Source organism: Echinops telfairi, unplaced genomic scaffold (genome assembly GCF_000313985.2).
Source record: "Echinops telfairi isolate 266 unplaced genomic scaffold, ASM31398v2 ScPeMD7_9;HRSCAF=40, whole genome shotgun sequence".
In the NCBI taxonomy this organism is placed as follows: Eukaryota; Metazoa; Chordata; class Mammalia; order Afrosoricida; family Tenrecidae; genus Echinops; species Echinops telfairi.
Window position 1 is genome coordinate 7003171 of NW_022103906.1, and position 20415 is coordinate 7023585.

Here is a 20415-nt window from a genome sequence, read left to right on the forward strand (position 1 = left end):
AGCAGAGCGAAACTCGAAGAGAGTGCAACAGAGTAGCAAGGGGAGCAAAGCCAAAAGATCCCTGAGGAATCTCAAAAGTAGACCTCAGGACAGGGCTTGGCACCTCATCAGACTTGATCAGAGAACATTCATAGGGTCAACAGACACACCTGCAACTATTTATAGATGTTCTTTTTGTTTTTGTCTCTCTCTATAAACAAACCAGAGGAGAAAACAAGCAGACTGATGCTTCTAGGGGGACATGGGAGATTGGAAGGTAGAGGAAAAGGAAGTGGGAAGCCCACAAACCCAGGGACAAGGGAATGAGTGTTCTAAAAGCAATGGTGATGCAGGAGTAAAATCAACCCTAGTGGGATTGGATTAAGTGCAATATAGCCCAGAGGAGTGTCTGAGAGCTGAATGAAGGTGGCACATGATAGTGACCCAGGAGGAAAGTAAAAGGAAATAGAGCAAAGAAATAAGAGGCAAAATACGTTGATAGATATCCAAATACATTCACATACATATGTAAATATACTTATTATAACAAAAGGGATATAGATTGATGTACATACATTTATATGTTAAGCATTAATGTATCAGATGGACACTGGGCCTCTACTCCAGTACTCCCTCAATGCAAGAACACTTTGCATGTAGCATTTTTATAAAATTAAATTCCAGAATTTTCTCTTGAGAGAAATGAATGCTTGCTTGTGTAGGATTTCCAAAATTAAATTGTCAAAGAAAAATACTAATCAATTATAAAATGAGTGTCCCGTGGTGCACTTAAACCTTATTCATAGTCATTGAGGGTAAGGACCAGTATTAGGATCTGTCATAGAAACATGCACCAGCATGACTCCTGATACACTTGGATGGAGACAAGAGTGAGCAGAAAGATACAAAGAAAATTCTATCAATCTATCCAGGTAGAATTGTCCCCCTTTATCTATCCAGTATTTGCAGGACTTCAAGTGATAGATTCTGACTTACAGGCTTCACCTTTAGGTTTATGTGCAGTAAATACACAGTTTCTGTATTCCTCATGCCCCCAATATTTCTGACAGGCTTTGGGGCATGACAATGCTTAGTATTTCTTTATAGAATATTCATACCTGGAATGATTATCCCATTTACAATAATGTATTTAATGTTGGTGTCAGTTTGATTCTATCAGCATGCTATTAAAACCAAGATGCCAGCTGCATAAACTCATGACTCTGTGTTTCCATTTACTCATCCATGTAATATATTGTCATTTCTTCAGAAATCAATTGCTAAATAACTCTATCTCCACCACTTAGTTAACATGGTAAATAAAGTGATTGAGGAATTATAATCAAGAGACTTTGAGTGGATGGATACTTTGTAAAAGTAGCTAATCAGCTATAGATCCCATTCTTTTGTTTCAAAGTACATTTGTAGTGGGAAGGCCTGTGCTTCTCCCTTGTGTTCTTGTGGAACACAGACCGATTATTCCCCAGCTTGTCCCCCTATGTTATATGCCAAACCTAAAACGCTGCTTGCTAACAAATGGTTAATGCCTTTACACTTGGAGGTCAGCTGCTTCAAGGTTATCCCCCTGAGGGTTATCAGCCATCTAGAGCAATCACACCTATTTTCTGTCCCACCCTAGGTGGGGCCCACTCCCAACTGATAATGATAGTGGATTATTCCCCTGAAGGAGAGCCCAAAAACAAGGTCAAGTCAACTCTAGGAGTGTCAAGTTTAGGCTGCCATCTTGACTTTAAAGTTTTCCCATCTTGTCACATGTGTACCCGTAGGGTCTTCCCTTCCTATTGTGTGTACCCCCCAACTCTTCTTCCTCTTATTGCATCTGTGCCTATGGTACAACCCCTTCCTGTTATGATGTAATTAGGGGGGCTTGCATGTCCCCCAAATGTATATGTGTTAGACAGGGTTCTCTAGAGAGATAAAACCAAATTGCTGATAATATATTTATTTATAAAGATAATTAGATATATAACAAGAAATTAACTGTTAAATCATATACAGATAAATATGTAATACAAAAAATGAACGGTTAAATTATAAAGCACTACAAATGGCTCACTGCAACTCACTCCCGTGAGAGAGAGTTGTGAGAGACTAGCAGTCCTTCAAGTCTAGTCTGCTGCCAGATCTTCCTGTATTTATAGAGAGAGCTCGGCTTTGTCAGCACAGCAGCCAATCATAAGGCAGGTCACCAACTGCCAGCCAGGTCACCAACTGCCAGTCCCCAGCTCCAGAGATGTCTTAAAGGGACCTCAACTTACAGTGACACAGGCCATAGGCTAGGCATCCCACAGGTAGTGTAACCTTTAAATTGAGGCACAGAACAAGCAAGGCAGCCGCACACTGGTCTGATGATCAAAGAGCGAGGGACAAGAAAGACGAGGCTCACCAAGCCATTTATATCTCTGCCCTTCAGTTAATCCCACTTGTGTTTATTGGCCAGGCTGGCACAATAAACTATCTCAGTATATAAGCCCTGATTGGAAATATATCCGCTCTCTATGCATTGACCTGGCTGCTGAGATCATGGCTGTCAGGGAGGTGAGCAATTGCAGGCTTTATCTTATCTGATCTCTTTAATTTTATGCCTCAATTACATAACCACCCTTGGACCTGATCCATTGTGGGGCTGGTACCCCACAGTTCTTAAAATTATGACTAGACTGTCTTCAGATAAACAGTCTAGACTATATACAGGCTACAGGACACTTGCATTTGAAAGCCATCAAGCCATTCTTTAGCATCTCTAGTATATCTACAATGGTCAGATTCTCACACAACTCTTCTACAAAATGTGTCTTCTAATAATGCTTCTCCCAAAGTGGTTTAATTATGCTGATTCTCTTGATTTATGACATATCTCAGTGGTAAAATGAAAAACATGCCTAGTTTGTTTGTTTTTGTTTTTACAATAAAAAGCATCCCAAACAATAAAACAGACACTTAGAGGTGTACATAAGAAAAACAGCTATGCCATTCTAGATTGTGGTGTTGTTTATCTCTTTCTTTTAATTTCACTTGTCTTTGGCTCTTGGTGGAGTCCTGGTGGCACAGTGGTTATGCATTGGGCTTCCAATCACAAATCAGCAGTTCAAAACCACCAGCTGCTCATTAAAGAGTTACCGTCTTGGAAACCAACAGGTGGTTCTACTCTACGAGGGGGTCACTCTGAGTTAGAATCCACCCAATGGTGGTGAGTTTGGTTTGGTTCTTTGCTCTTGGTAAACTCATTTTATAGACGCACATGAAATAGTGTCCTCTGCTATGTATTGGTAAGTTACTGATTCATACTTTTAAATTCCTAGATGACCATGCCATGAAGCAGAAAGCTGCAGGTTATGTAGTCAGATGTTTTGGGTTCACATTATACAATTTATCTCACATTTTGCTTAAGAATAAAGGTTAATAGCCATCTTCTACTGAGCATCTTCTGTAGAGGAGATACAATGCTGGATGTTGTACGATTGTCTCCAATCTTCCCAACTAACTGAAAGCCGCTTCTAGTGTTTCTGCTTTACCAATATGAAAGCAGTCCCAGAGAGATTAATGAGCCGACTACAGTCTGCACAGCAAAAAAGAGGGCAGGTGTTTGATGCAAGGCTTCTCTGACTCCAAAGCTGTCACTTTTCATTGACTTTCATGTTGTATTTGTTTATGAACATAGAAAAATGGGTAATCCCTGATCACAGAAAACTTCTCCCATTTTATTATGTGTAATTAGATTTAAAATGTGCTGAAAATATGTTAGAAATCGACCTCCAGTATAACCTTGGATAGAATCTAGCTGTATAAAATTGGGTATGTTTTCCTAAATCTCTATATCTAAAAGAGGGATAATAACTCTGCAGTATTTTGTCAATATTAAATTATATATCATACAAAGTGTCCAGTAAGTGAATTATAATGCATATTAATTAATCCCTTGCCAGTGTTACACTTATTTTCAACACCATGTACTGTCAAGATTATCAAGAATTCCTCTGGCGAGAAACATGAATAATTCTCCATACTTTTTTCATACTCTAAAAATCCTAAAACCAACCTGACAGACATTGAGTGAACTCTGTCTCATAATAAACTTAGAAGATAGAGCAGAATTGGCTCTGTGGGTATCTGAAGTTGTAAATCCTTATGAGGGCAGAAAGCCTCAACTTTCTTTCTTCATATACACAAAAGATAAATATTTATTTGATGAAAGCTTATTTTCTTTCCCATTTACTGTTTGGGGGCTTTGTCAAACCAGGACACTCAGCCTTTACCCTTTTCTCTCTTTCTCTGTCTTGTTTTTATCTTGCATATTCTGCACATACTATTAAACTGTGTGCAGACAATTGATCTCTTCCCCCCCAACGTTTTTAATGGGAATAATTTACATATCATATAATTCAATCATTCAATCATATCAAGGAGAATTGTACAATCACCCTTCCCCCACTTCAATTTTAGATCATCCTCCGACGCCCACGGTTGAATCGCCTCCGAGATGAGTTATGCAACTGCCCCTCCCCGTTCATTTACTCTCCAAATCCCCTTCCCTTCCCCATCATCCACCCCCACACCTGTATCCCTACATCCCCTTGTACCACTTATTATCATTATACATCCGCTCCTCCCATGCTTCACAGCTGGGAGACCCAACTGAAAACAATAACAAAGAAAATTGCGCTCAGTTGGTAAGGTTAAAAACATAATAGTATACAGACAAAAATACAAATAATACATAAGGAAGTAAAGGCTCCTGACAATATTCAAAAAGTCAGGGAAGAAATTTCCGTCACGGAAACAGTAACAGATACTTGCATCCAGAACAGACTCAGGTTGCGACTCTAGTGTGGTCAACTGGCCAAGTCTTGAACGCAATCCAGCATAATAAAGATTGCAATGGTCTCTGCCAGAGAGCAAGGCTGCTCAAGACTCTTGCCTGTGGCTGGAGCGGATCTGCCAAGGGCTCAGTCCGAGGAGTTACTCTGCAGATGGGTTTTGGGCTCCCACTGTCTCACACAGCCCTCCACAAATTGGGTGTTCATAATTTTAGCACTGATGCTTTGCTCCTCACCATATTCAAGTTTCGTAACTGACATTTTTGGGTCACACAAGCTGGTGTGTTTCTCCCATGAGGACTTGGTTGACTCCTCACTGAAATGGCTTCTTGTTTAAATACGAACCTTTAAGACCCCAGTCACTATTCCAACTGATAGCCAGGAACCATCTGCTTTCTTCACCACACTTTGATAAAGCCTCAATTTTCTCCCACAGAGAGGGTGGGTTCAAACTGCTGACTTTGTGGTTAGCAACCCAACGTGTAGCTTAATATGCCACCAGAGCCATTTCATATTCTACTTGATTTAATAGAAATCTGACATAAAGAATCAATAATAAGATTTAATTTTATAAAGCACATGTTTCAGAAGCTAGATTAAATGTGGGGTCTTCAAAAAAGTCACGGGAAAACAGGAACTAAAGAAATTGGCAGCTTTATACAAACTTTTGCAAGTTTATACATGTTTCTTTTTGAAGCTTGCACATGTTTTTATGAAAGCTTGCATATGTTTTACACAAAATAACATAATAATAAACCTACCTCACAGATAAGAAGATTTGAGAAAGTTTGGTTGCTGGGATTTTGCTGTCAGGAATTGCAGTAGAGTGTTTTTATTAGAAATCCAGAGTTTTTCCTTTCCCACAGTACAAGTGGCACACTCACATAGTCATCTTATCACTGGCACCCTTACTCCTCTGTATAACAAGAAGATAATTCCTGGACTTCCTTTCTATTGACAAGAGATCTGCCTTCCTAAAGTCCCACCCTTGAATGGACAGATGATGATTCTAGTTTTTCCTGTGGTATCTCGCTATCATTTAGACTGTGTTTTGACCACGACAATTGATTTCCACTTCCCAGGAGCTGGGTTTGATGAGACATTCATATTGTCTTCCACTCCCTGCCTCTAGGACGTGATGTGACTGAAACCACAGAAACAGTGGACTGACAATAATATGTACAGGAAAGTCAGACACAGTATTTTGGAGCATAAATGGCATTTTAGACTGTCTTTGTCCTGATTTTAATCATGTAATTTTATTTCAAATGTTTCAGAATCCTTTGTGGTGATGGTGGGGATGGGGGTGGGGTGGGGGTGGAGAGCCATTTCAAATTTTTGTAGCATACTGGATTTAAAAAGGTAAATTAAATTAATTTTCATCATTTCTTTATTAAACCTTTAAGGCAGCATGCAGTAAACATATTGTGCCTACTATAAACCTTGTACAGGACCCTTGTTAGTGCTATATTATGTGTTGGGCTGCTAACATGCCATTGGTTCAAACCCTCCAGTGGCAGAAACACAAAGGCCATCTGCGGCCATAAAACCAGGTTTGGAAACTATACTTCGCTGTGAGCCAGAATCAACCACAGACAGTGGGTTTTATAAACCACGAATGGCTACAGTCCCAATATTTAAAGAAAACAGTTGTATTGGCTAATAATTCACATATCATTCAATTCAATAGTTCAATTATATTAAGAAGAGTTGTGCAATCTATTCTTCATATTTGTGTCCATGCTCTGACACATCTATATGGGTTATTCTAAAACAACTATTTAGGGTTGGGAGTAATTTTTATGGTCTTAAAAGTCCATTTTTGATTTGCAGCCTTGCCTAAATTATGAGATTTATGTAAAATATGAGAGTAAGTTATAAGTAGGTGGAAGTTGGTTTTTTTTTTAAATCATTTTATTAGGGACTCATAAAACTTTTATCACAATCCATACATACATACATTGTGTCAAGCACATTTGCACATTTGTTGCCATAAACATTCTCAAAACATTTTCTTTCCACTTGAGCCCTTGCTACCATCTCCTTATTTTTCCTCCTCCCTCACCACCCCACCTCCTTCACAAACTCTTGATAATTTATAAATTATTTTTTTCATGTGTTACACTGTCCGATGTCTCCCTTCACCCACTTTTCTGTTGTCCATCCCTCAAGGAGGGACTTATAAGTAGATCATTGTGATCAGTTCCCCCTATCTCCTCTGCTTCCCCTTATCCTCCTGGTATCGCTGCTCTCATTATTAATCCCGAGGGATTTATCTGTCCTGGATTCCCTGTGTTTCCAGCTCTTATCTGTACCAGTGTACATCCTCTGGTGTAGCTGGATTTATAAGATAGAATTGGGATCATGATACTAGGGGTGGGGAGGAAGCATTAAAGAACTAGACCGGTGGTTCTCAACCTATGGGTCATGACCCCTTTGGGGATTGAAAGATCCTTTCACAGGGGTCGCCCGATTCATAACAGTAGCAAAATTAGTTATGAAGTAACAAAAACAATAATTTCATGGTTGGGGGGGCGGGGGTCACCGCAACAAGAGGAATGGTATTAAAGGGCCACCGCATTAGGAATGTTGAGAACTACTGAACTAGAGGAAAGTTGTATGTTTCATCTTTGCACCCTGAATCGATTCCTCCCCACGACCCTTCTGTAAGGGGATGTCCAGTTGCCTACAGATGGGCTTTGAGTCTCCACTTCATACTCCCCTCCTTCACAATGATATGATTTTTTTGTTCTGTGTCTTTGATGCCTGATACCTGATCCTATCGACACCTTGTGATCACACCTGCTGATGTGCTTCTTCTGTGTGGGCTTTATTGTTTCTCAGCTAGATGGCTGCTTGTTTGTCTTCAAGCCTTTAAGACCCCAGACACTATATCTTTGGATAGCCGGGTACCATCAACTTTCTTCACCACATTTGCTTATGTACCCATTTTGTCTTCAGTGATCTTGTCGGGAAGGTGAGCATCAAGGAATGCCAGTTTAATAGAAAAAAGTGTTCTTGCATTGAGGGAGTACTTGAGTCAAGGACCAATGTCCATCTGCTGCCTTAATTCTAAACCTATAAATATATACACATAGATCTATTTCCCCATCATCATATATAAATATATTTACATATGTGCATGCCTGTATTTAGACCTCTATAAATGCCCTTTGCCTCCTAGATCTTTCCTCTATTTCATTTTACTTTCCTCTTGTCCCACTATCACGTTCAGCCTTCATTGGGTTTCAGTAATTCCTCTTGGTTACATTGCCCTTGATTACACCCTACCAGGCCTCCTACATCCTCCTCGCCATTGATTTTGGATTACTTGTTGTTCCCTTGTCCCTGGGTTTGTTAACACCCATTTCATTTTCCCCGCCTCCCCCTCTCCCATGTCCCTCCTGGAACTGTTAGTCCCTTTATGTTCTCCAGAATGTTTATCCCACATATCTTCTCTAGACAGACCTGAAGAGATAATAATATGCACAAAAACAAAACAGAGCAAAACAAAGCAACAAAAGAACACAAAACAAAATAACAACAAAAATCAGTGACCAAAAAAAAAAAAAAGAAAAGCCTGTAAATAGGTCAAGGTCTGTTTATTGACCTTTAGGAATGTTTTCTGGTCTAGTCTGATTGAGTGTCCCAGCCCTGGCCCCAAAGTCTATTTTTGGTATTCCCTGGGGACTTCGTTGGTCTGTTCCCCTTGTTGTGCTGTTGCACACCCCTAGTGTTTTGCCTCAGTGTGGTGGTGTCAGATTGGGTGCAACTCCTGCACTGTCTCCAGTGTTGTCCCCCATAGCACTATGGGTCAGTGAGGGACATCATATCTTGTAGTTGGGCTGGCCCTATGGTCCTCTCTACACTTTGGCTGCGCTGAGCAGCAATGTTGTTCTCAGGGCTTGGTGGGTCAGGATGTGCTCCACTCTCTCTTCCTCCCCCTTCATTTTCTCCCATGTGCTCTGATCAGACATGTCCCTGTCCCTGAGCTGTAGCTTCAGTGCTGTCCTCTGACGTGAATCTTTTTGCAGGGAATGGGGGCTGTCCACAGAGTTGGGATTGAGGCCAGCCCCTCAGGTAGTTGTTCTTTAATTATTAATATCTTCTCTAATGCTAATAAAATGAGTCTGTGTATGGACAATAATAACACTGGTACAGAATATGGATTTCCAAACTTATTTAACCAATTGCTCCTTTTCAGAAAAAATAAAAAGCAAACTCCATGTAGCCTTGGTAATGAAAAACTTCCAAGCTATGGTCCAGAAGCCAGGGTGAAGTGTCGGTGGTAGATTTCTGCTCTTGCAGCCACACTGGGTCATCCTAGGAACCCCTAGGAAATAGTGTTACCTGGTTTGGGAAACACTGGTATAGACCAACACATTAGCATTAACTTTTTGATTAAAGTGCTACAGGCAAAGTTCAAACTCTCTTCTCTTGAAACAAATGCTCCCAATGTGGGAGCCTGCACTTACCCAAAACTAGTCTAGTAGTTGGCAAGAAGGTGAGTACATAATGATTCAGCTATGTTATATTTCATCATGCAAAACTATGCTTTGAATGACTCATGCACAAGGCAACCACATACATTTTTTGTGGCATTACTTATTTTTATGCTCAAATTTCTTCCCTTATGCTATAACCAGGAAATCTCTAACAAACTATAGAAAGGAAGGTAGATTTTTTTTCCTCTGACAAACCACAACACCTCATCTGTATTCTAGATTTCGTTCCTACTTTTGAGATGCAGAGTTTTTATTTGTTTCATTTTTCTTTCTCCAAATGTCAATATTTTTTAAATCTAAGGAAATGCCTATGCTTCAAATTGTGTTCAAATGGAAATACTCCCTTAGAAATTCAATACTGTATTGGAGAATTTATAAAACTAGCCATATTGATGTGGCTAGTGATACTTTTTTATATCTTGGGCTGGATGTTGAACTGCTCATGTGTGCCTTTATCAGTCAAATACTCAAGGCCACACATTTCTAGGCTCAGGAAAAATCTTCGAGTGAATAGGTAAGATGTTGGTTGCTCGCCATACAGTTAGTGGTCATCAGTGTCTGCTGTGTAGGGGCTGGAGATTGAATGTGGGGAGTAGATAATAGATAAGTGTAACAGTGAATTTGTTCATTACAATGGAATTAAATACAATAATGGGGATAAATAGAGAATTCTGGACTGGTGAAAAGAAACATCTGCCAGCCATGACAAACCTGAGAGTGGAGTAATATATGCTTAAAGTCTGTGAACTTCTCCATTTCTACATGTCACTGTTTTCTGCAAATTACTTCATCTTCAAAGTTGGAACTTTGTTTTAATTTCAAGCTTTGTACTTTATTAATTTTCTGAGCTGGCTAGTACATTTATGTAGGTTTTGTTTTGAGACCTATAACTTTCCAGGACTTTTGCTGCTGTTGTTGTTGTTTTTAAATTGCTACAAAGGTGCCAAACAAACTAGTAGAAGCTCTCATTGTATATCTAAAGCCTCTTTGGGTTTCTTTCTTTTTTTAAAATAATAAACATGTATTAGTATCATTTATGGAGAAAAATATTCCTACACCAGATGCACTTGACCCAATTGCTTCCAAGGTGAGCACACTCCCAATCTAGGATTTATTGCCAATTTCTCTTCTTTCCCCAAGACTTGTGAGCAACTGCTAAGAAAAAGCAGTAAACAACCATTTAGGCTAAAGTTATTTCAATAAAGTGATTTCCACTCCACTCAGACGTGAAGAGTCCAATTATACCAGTGGCTTAAATTCTCTCAATTTTCTCTTAACAAAAGTTCCTGAGTCCAGTGTGTAAAATATTACAGAATTAGCAGAGCAGTATCTACAATTCATACTTTTCTGTTGTTTCCTCTTACCAGTTGGGGGTGGGTAGGCACTTTCTTAGAGTTTGCTGATTGATATTGGCTGAACAACTTCTTCGGGTGCCTTCTTTGCAGCCTTAAAGTCTTCAATGTGAGCATCTTGGGCATTTTCCAGCAGGTCAATTTTTTCTTTTACAGCATTTTCCATGGTTTCCTTATCTTCAGAGCAAAGTCTACCCCCCAGCTTTACTTTATCTCAAATCTAATTCTTCAGAGAATAGGTACCATTTTCTAATTTGTTTCTCATATCAAATCGATCCCTACCTTTTTGTCTCCCTCAGCAAACTTCTCAGCATCATTAAGCATCCTTCGATTTCTTCAGGTGTCTGATGATTTTGGTCACTGGTAATGTGATCTTATTTTTGTTCCCAGTAGCTTTGTCTTCAGCTCTTACTCATGAATGCCACTCACATCTATCTCAAAGCTGACTGCAATTTGCAGGTTTTCACGTGAACAGGAGGAATTTCACTCAAGTCAAATGAACCCAGGAGAGGATTGTCTTTTGTCAGGATTTGTTCAAATGACTTTTGTACCCATCTGATCTTCCTGTTTACTCCCACTTTTACTGCACTGTCTTAGAGAGGTCACTGACTGGGGTTTTCCTACTCTACAATCTATGCTATAAACATTGAAAGAAAAAGCAAATGAGGCTCGCAAACTTAAGAGGGAACGGGCTTACTCTGAGAAAAACGGTTAGGTGACTTCACGCAAGAGGTTGGCTTTGTAAGATCAGCCATCTGATTCAATCAGCACACCCAAAGTAGGTTCATTTCATTAGAAGACTCATCTGACTGAAACATAATGCCAGAAGTCCAATTTCCTAGTTTCACATCACCAATGTGATCATTCCATGTACTAGAATACCGATGTCAACATTCATAAACCCTTCTTTACCCGTTGGAAGAGCTGCACTGACATCAGCTCCTAATGAGGACAGGTTATGGTGAGCACGGCGCCGGAGAGAGGGAAGGAAATGACATGCGCTCAATATACAGAGAGGGAGGTTGGCCTGATTAGTTCACCTTCATATTGGTACTAGTTTTCCCAATGAAATTAGACAATATAAGCAATCCCATTGGCCAGAGGTATCTCAAACAGTCACTACCAAAGCTTCCATGTGTCTGTTCTTCTGTGACTATTGAGCATCCTACTATCCTCCAGAGCAAGCTTTTCCTTTCTTTTTTCTTTTCAAAAGATATGCAATATGTTCAATCTGGCTAATGAAAATGTGAATGAGAATCATTAACTATTTTTCACTCAGGTCTATTTATTAATAGAAAAGGCAGCAAGTAATCTTGTTTCTTTCCAAATCACTTGCAGTGAGCAATGACACAGAACACTTTGAAGTTATAATCTTCCAGGGACCAACCTTTATATCACTGTCAGCTTACGAGTCTTGAAACCTAATTGTTCCATGTACTCTCCTTGTTCATACACTATCAGAGACTCTAGTTTGATCTTGTTGCTAGTTGCCTGCTAGGCTTTTTGGACTCAAGGTGACCCATGTGTGCAGAGTAGAACTGTGTTATAGGGTTTTCAACAGTGTGACCTTTAAGAAGTTGCCAGGCCTATTTTTGAGGGAGCCTCTGGGTAAGTTCATAGTGCAGTATTTGATAATTTGTACCACCCAGAAAGACCTGTCTTGATCTTACCTAAGTATAATCAATTGATCTACTTATTTTTTCAAGATGTTCATAGTTAGGTTTCCAGATAGCTAATTTTCTTTTTCTAATTCTTTTCAATATACATTCTCCATTCTATTAAAAATTTTTATATTAATGAGCTGATGAACTTAAAGACCATAGACAACTCCACATTTTCACTCAATCTTCTTTGCCGAAATATTATCCCTGACTTTTACTTATTTGCCTTTATCAAATATTATTTTAATTTGTAAAAAAGTCTTGGAAAAGAGCAGGTTTCATAGCAATTATAAATTATTTCAATTTAATAATTGATAAACAACAATTTACCAATTTTTAGTTTAACTGTATTTTAATAGAATAACATAAAATTATTATTCTATATCCTCAATATAAAACACACATAATATCATAAGAAACTTTAATTTATTTTGGGAAATAGAGCAAACACAGGTAAAGATAAATAGCTGCAAATGATTTACAAGTATATTGATCACTATGAATCGGGTTCTGACTGACTCCTACAATATTTATAGAACCATGCCATACTACAGAGGACAATTAATTATATCTTCACATTATTTTCATAGTGTTAAATGTGAATTTCTCAACCACTGATGTGGAAACAAGAACCATGCCTTTATGTATATTTGATTAGATAGTCATATGTACTATTGTTTCTATGCGACTGGTATTTTTTCACCATCTCATACTCTGTTCCAGCTCTAAGACAATGCTGCAAGCTCCACTTGTGCCTGAGGAGCACCTGTGTATTTGTGGTGGGTGAAAAGGAGAGAAGTAGCAGGGAAGATATCAAAAACTATTCTTGTCCATTGACTATAATTAAAAAGTCAACCCTCAACTATCTTCAGTAGTTCCTCTCTTTTCCCAAAGTTTGTATTTCTATGAAATAAAAAATTCCACATAATTAAAAATTGTGCCTATATAGATCAACAAATCCAAGCTGCTTCTCAAAGTTATTTGGTGAACATCTCAAAGCTGTGCTAGACAAAGGAGATGTTTGGGACTAAAAGAGCCGCATGGTTCCAGTATGGTCTGAGGGTAATGAAATGAAGCAATTCCTCTTGATGAGGGAGGATGTGCACAACATACTGATGAAACTAAACCTACAGTTGATCTCAATGCAGTCACCTGGTCTCTAGAGCATGTGGGCCTTCCACTTGTAATTTGCATAGTAAAGAAGAAGTCTGGATTCTGGAAACATTTTGGCAGTTTTCCCTCACTTATAAACCTAGTTGCTTGAAATTGCCATATATGCTAATTTACGTTTGAACATCTTTTGCACAACTATAAGAATATCAAACCAGATGTCCATGAATCAATTATTCCATTTGAAAATAGCTGTAGGGAAAACAGGAAGTAGTATTTACAGTTAGCAACATAATGAGACATAAAATAGAGCTAAGTATTATATGTTTTCTGTAAAGCAGTCTTGGGAGAGGCTATGCTGAGTTTCATAACCTCCAGATATGGAATAGTATTGCATATTATGAACAGAGGGGAAAGTAGAGAGCCCAGGCCTAAATATTCTGTTCTTTGCTGATTATGTGTGGCAGAAGTCTTACAATCGATTATTTGTGGAGTTGCTTTCAACTCATAATGATGCTGTAATGCAGACAAAACTACCTTCTAGGATTTTCAAGATTGCAAATCTTTAAAGAAGCCAACTACAAAATCTTTTTTATGTGGAGAAATTAGTGGTTTCCAACGGTTGACCGTGTGGTGAACAGCCAAATGCTTAGCCGCTGAGTTGTCAAGTTGCCTTACAATAAGCCTACTCCAAACCAAATCAAGCTCAAGGCTTACCTGACAGCATCACCTTACTGCAACTAAAATAAGCCAAAGCTCAGCCTACAAAGAATATATTTAGCGGCAAAAGAATTGGACAAATGTTTAGGCACAAATATACCTCTTTTCCTTATATAAAACTCACAAGGTTTTGTAAATAGTGTTCAGTTTTCCTTTTCCAATATTCATATTCACCGATGGTGTTTAGACTGTAGTACAGTATCTAGAAACTGTTAATTAACATATCTAAGAAATAACATTTTAAAAATATTGAACATATTTTTAAAATCATTTTATTAGGGGCTCATACAACTCTTATCACAATCCATATATACATCAATTGTGTCCAGCACATTTGTACATATGTTGCCATCATCATTCTCCAAACACCTGCTTTCTACTTAGTATCAGCTTCTCATTTTTTTCCCTCTCTCCCTGCTCTCCCCTCCCCCTTGAACCCTTGATCATTTATAAAGTATTCTTTTTTTTGTCATATCTTACACTGTCCTACGTCTCCCTCACCCACTTCTCCACTGTCCGTCTCCCAGGGAGGAGGTTATATGTAGACCTTGTGATCTGTTCCCTCTTTATTCATGGAAAAACAGGAGCAAAAGGAACAAAAACTGAAAAAGTATACATTTTATCTACAAGTAATGTAGAATGCATTTTTGTTTTGTTTTTTACAAAGTTCTTTGGAATTTTTTTAGGGTAAAATGTCAAAACATGGGATTGCAGTTAAGAAAATTAGAATTATATCCAATTTTATAATTTTAATGGTTACAGTTTTAGTCTCCAAGCAATGTCATTCATATGTATTCTCTCTTTTTAAAACATCGTTTTATTATGTGTACTCTCTTACAGAGTCTTTTAAATGGTTACTTTCACAAAAGTAAAACCTTGGTTGTCCATGATGCCAGTCACTCTAATCCTGTTTTTGCCCAAAGCCTTATCACTGTAATTTCTCCCACCAATGGGATATTTGAAGCAATTAACTTCGTTGGCACCTGGATTAGCTCTGTGTGTGTAAGATGATTTCTATTAGCCAAGACTGCCATTTGCTCATCTTCCAAATAAAGGGATTAGTTTTGATATTCACTAACATACTTTAAGACTCAAAAATCCAAATTTTTAATATTTTAAGTCATGGTATTGGGCATCATAAAGCTTTTTAACCATAAAACTGTTGAAGAATTGGACTGTTAGATTTTTTCAAGAATTCCATTTAATTGATTAATTAATTTTAATTAGTTATCCCCACCACATAGCTAGAATGTTCATTATATTTATTTAGAACTAAAATATATTGAATATGACAATCATCATATGCTAAATTTTTCCTTGACAATCCAACTTAATTTCTTTATTTTTCTTGCTCTTTATATCTGTTTTTGAAAACCACATTCTATATCAATTTAGATTAATAGGAAACACTATAGAACATTTCTTAAAACTTTGAGTTACAGATAGAATCCTAGTTCCATTAGCTAATATACCTATTATCTTCTACAAGGTATTTAAATTATTTGGGTTTAGATTTCCCATCTAGAAATAGTACTGGTAAAACTAGGGAGTTTTACTAATTACTCCCTTCTACATGGGAGTAATTAGTAAATACATGTAATTATAGTTATGCCCCTATGTGGAATATATATTTTGTAACACTATTAGCCATCATGTAAGCATATTTCCCACAATTTATAAAATTTGGGTTCTGCAAACACATTCTAGTTATATTTCCTCAGCTTTATAAAAACAATGCCATTTGTGATATATTTAATAGCTATTATTTAAAATATTAACATTTCCTTATAAATCTTTCACTTATACATAATGTATATCACATATAAGTGTGTTATATCATGTATATGTACATATATGCATGTATACTATACATAAGTGAATTACTTTCAGTGTATATTATGTCACAATAAACATTCTTAAATATGCAGCTTATTTCAGGTTGAGCAATTTTATAATTAAACTATAATATCTCTAAATAGATGTTTCAAAATATTGCCCATAGTATTGTGTTTAAATTTATTGTCTGCTCGACAGTATTAAACATTTAATTACACCAAAAACACAACTAGAGATATGAAAACAATTTAAAATAGATCAGATTAGCCAAATAACAGGTATTAGCTGACAACAAAATATTATCTCAATGCTACTTACTAGTGTATGTGAGCTGAAAGCCTTGGTCAGTGTCAGACCCGTTGGTGTTGAATTCTAGCCATAGGTGGTTCGAAGTGCTATTGAGGACCAGTCCCATAAGTTCGTTTTTTGTGAAGGCTCCCAGTGAGCGTGATGAACTATCTTTTCCATCATATACCTAGTAGAAAAGTCACAGTGTGCTTTAGTTTTTGTGTTAGAAGATTAACGCGAGAGTCAGATGTTCAAAGATGCGATTTTATAAAATCTACATAGTTCAGAAAAATCAAAATGATGCTATTACAAATGAAAACTTTTTCTTTAAGGTTTAGCTTTGCCATTAGCCTTATAAATGTAAAATTCTGTTTGGGTACAGAACATTTTAAGTTAATTACTTTGAAAGTGTTTTTTGACTTCATTTCAAATTAAACATGTATTTGCATTTTCAAGTTTCATTGACAGACTATTCCCCTTGCTCTAATCTCCTTGTAAAAGATGAAAAGATTTATATTTCAGTCATTAATGTCTCTGAAATATCAAATAAGTAAGGGCACATATTTTTGTTCCTTTTCACTAATGTGTGTTAAAATAAACAAACAAAAAAACATGGCAAAGTACTGCAATCCTGTCCCATTTTTAGTCTTAAGTCTAAGGTAAATTCATTGTAATAAAATAATCCCATTTTTCCTATCAGAGGGTTGTGTAGTCTCGCTCTAAAGTGCTGTATATTTGACCTGATCTTTCTAAGTGGTTATAAACATGAATGGCTATAGTAAGTACTTGGAAGGTAAAGTAGACCCAGACTTGGTTCTGACTAGATTATGATGGTTCAGGGAGGTATCGGTGAAGAGGTCACTGGCTTCACTGTGGGGAGGCATCCAGGAAGGGGCAAAAAGGAACCTAAAACTCCTTCCCTCAGTGCCCTTCAGAAACATTGTCAAATAGTCAAACTGCACAAGATTTCAGCTTCTTTACAATTATGTGTCCAAATAGCCGGGGCTATCGTGATCACCCACGGATATCAAGTAGATCCCAATGCGCAGCGACCCTACAGGACAGGGTAGAGCTGTCCCTGTGGTTTTACAAGGCAGTAGAACTCATTCTCCCCATGGGATTGTTGGCCCATGGGATTAGCAGCCCAACATGTAACCTACCAGGTATCACCAGAGATCCAGCTTTAGCGATGGTAAAGAACATACCATATGGACAACAAACTCTTACCTCATGTTCTATTTATAGCTCTAGAAAGGCCCAAACCAAGCTCACTGCTTTCTAGACAATTCCTACTGTTGATTACTCTGTATAATGTTTAGGAGGCTGTAAATCAAATGGCCTCATCTTTCTCTCCTAGGTCAACATGGATCCCCCTTAGATCATCATGGATCCTGTGGTTAGCATTTCAATACTTACATTTAGCAGCTTATTCAACACTGGAAATATGGGGCTATAAGCTTCTCCTGAAAAGAGTTGCTTATATACATCACCAACAATTAGCACTGATACGTAGCTAAGAATAACTAATATAACGTACCAAAGACTGATATGGAACATTATTGAATCAATTCTTAAAATGTGAAACTGGATTCAAATTTTGCATCCGTTAAACATGTAGAATTGGAAGTTAGGAGATTTCAATTTACTTCTAATTCCATTAGTAACAAGCTATTTTAGCTCAGCAAACATTTCTTTGTTATATTTCTTCATCTATCAAGTGTCTGGACTAAGGGATTCCATTTAGTTACTACAAAATTGCTGTTAGTCATGTTTGATACAGCGCTATCATTTGCTTACATGACAAATCCTCAGAGCTTGGCTCATGATTAATGCCATATGCTCAGAATGATATAGCAGAGTTATATCACAGATTAGACAAATCACATAGATTCCAAGAATGACAATACGGGAAGTATTTCAGAAATCTCTCCCATGTTTACAGAACTGTGCTCTAGAACTCATGTTCCAAATTTACTTTCTCTTTCCATTGGACCTTCTTTTCATAACATTTTCATTAGGGCTATATTGCTCTCACATGGTTTTTCCACATGACTTAAGAAATAATATCATCTATGTGTGCATGGGTATGTGTATATATAATGTTTGTCTTTATTGTTAACTCAGTATATATGAATGTATAAAAATAGAATTTACTTAAAATTTTAAATTCTACTTGAAACGATTTTAGTGCTAAGTTGTTTATTGGCATATTCAATAAAATAAAGCCTGCAAAACATTTCGGCATTTAAGATGCTTGACAGTTTTCTGCAATTCAATGTGGTAGGTGGGATATTTGGGGGCTTTTTGTTAGAATCAACAAGTTCACACTGCATGCAATCACAGAGGAGCATGATTTCCTTCCTCCTGTTCCAGTAATAATGATTAGTGCATATTTTATGCAATATTTTTAATTGCTCACCTGCACAAAAGCACAGTTAATTGTTACCTAAAAGTTTTCCTTACAGGGCTATTGGCTTCTAAATTTTAGGTTATCAAAATAATTCAGAAAAGGATTTCTTACCACGTAACTTTGTGTTTTCTTTCTTTCTTTTTATATAATAGTTGGAATGTACTCTTCTGCCTAAAAATCACTTCTTAATTACAGTCCTTCATACTGCCAGCATGAGCTTTCAAAGACTATTAACATGAAAGAACAGCTAGAGTGGAAATACTCCTTTACATTGTGATATTGAAAAACAGTCAGATGCGAACTGAGGAGAAAGCAGCCCTTTATAAGTTCCCCTTGACCTGTGCACAGAACTTCTAATGAGGTCAAGTGGAACTCCTCTGGAGACGCCACTTTCACCATTGTGCAAATGGGTGACACTTAGGGGACCTATTAACTTTTCCTTTGTATTTGGCTCTTAGCTGCTCTCAGTTTAAACTTCGTTGACTCTATTGGGTCCGCTAGGTAGTATTGTGTGCATCCACTCAGATATAAGGATAATTGAAAAAATGCTAGAATACTTCAGAAGGAGAATGAGATAAATGTGTCCTTTCTTGTCACAAATCAGCTATGTGACCTAGGGCAAACTGCTGAACTTCACTCTCACACTGGAAAGAACAGCTAGTTGGGTTCAATGGTTTCTGACCTTCAGGCTGTATTGTTGGAAACCTTTGTCTTCTGTTGGCCTTGAGGTCGGCCAGTGTCCTTGCCCCTGCGCTGAGATCCAGTTTCCAGAAATGTTGTAGGTGCATGGGTACTATAGCAGAAGCTATGGTATTAAGGGGGATAGAATTAAGCTATAGAATTAAGGGGGATTTTGAAATAGAGCTGGGATCTTATATATGAAGGCAAGACCATGCAATCAATTTCAAAACTTGATTTTGTTCCCTGGAGCATGTCTAGACTAGAGCATTGTCCAGCACCCCAGAGCGTTTCTCTGAGCGTTTAACAATTAGCATCATCTACTTCTGAGAGCCGTGGCTCCAAGGCCTAGAATGTCACTGAGTCCTACGGACAAAGAGGCTGCAAAGTTTGGTCTTTCTTCCTGACTCTGCCGAGGAAGCAGCTGTGGAGGGCCAGCTTTCCTTCTCCACGTCACCCCAGTCTGGGTTTTTAACAAGAGTGTCTGAGCTTGCTTCCATTTCACATTCCAACCCTTCTGTCCCCCAAAGCTGTGCTTCTGTTAAAACTACAGAGGAATTATCAAAGTACTTGGTTTGGGAGATACTGTAAATTATGCTAGACATTTTTAGAAATTGTCCATAAAAATATCATTTAATGTTTACAAGAACTCAACATACTTGGTATCTTTGCGTGTTTTTACACATAAGAAAATTAAGGCTGAAAACTGTTAAATAACTTGCCAAAGATAAACTACCTGCAAATGTCATATGTAGGATTTAAGAGTAAGTTATTTCAAAGCCCATATATTCTCCAGCAAGAACTGACATTATGTTTTCTCTAAATCCAATTGGATAAATAAAATACATTTTTGCTACTATCAGGTCAATGCTGACATGATGACCCCATGTGGGTTTCTGAGACGGTAACTCTTTACAGGAGTAGAAAGGTGGTAACACTCTACAGGAGTAGAAAGCCCAGCCTTTTACCCACAGAGCAACTGGTGATTTCAAAAGGCTAACTCTGTGGATTGTCATCCAACACATCACCTCATAACCT

General features: G+C 37.7%; 1 protein-coding gene across 1 annotated transcript in view; it reads right to left on the bottom strand.

Moving 5' to 3' along the window:
- CSMD1 (CUB and Sushi multiple domains 1) overlaps window positions 1-20415 on the bottom strand; it is a 2262799-nt gene that overhangs the window by 406538 nt on the left and 1835846 nt on the right. The window contains exon 23 of the mRNA XM_045286696.1: window positions 16320-16476. Within this exon, the coding sequence (XP_045142631.1) occupies window positions 16320-16476 (157 nt within the window). The remainder of the gene's footprint in view (window positions 1-16319; window positions 16477-20415) is intronic.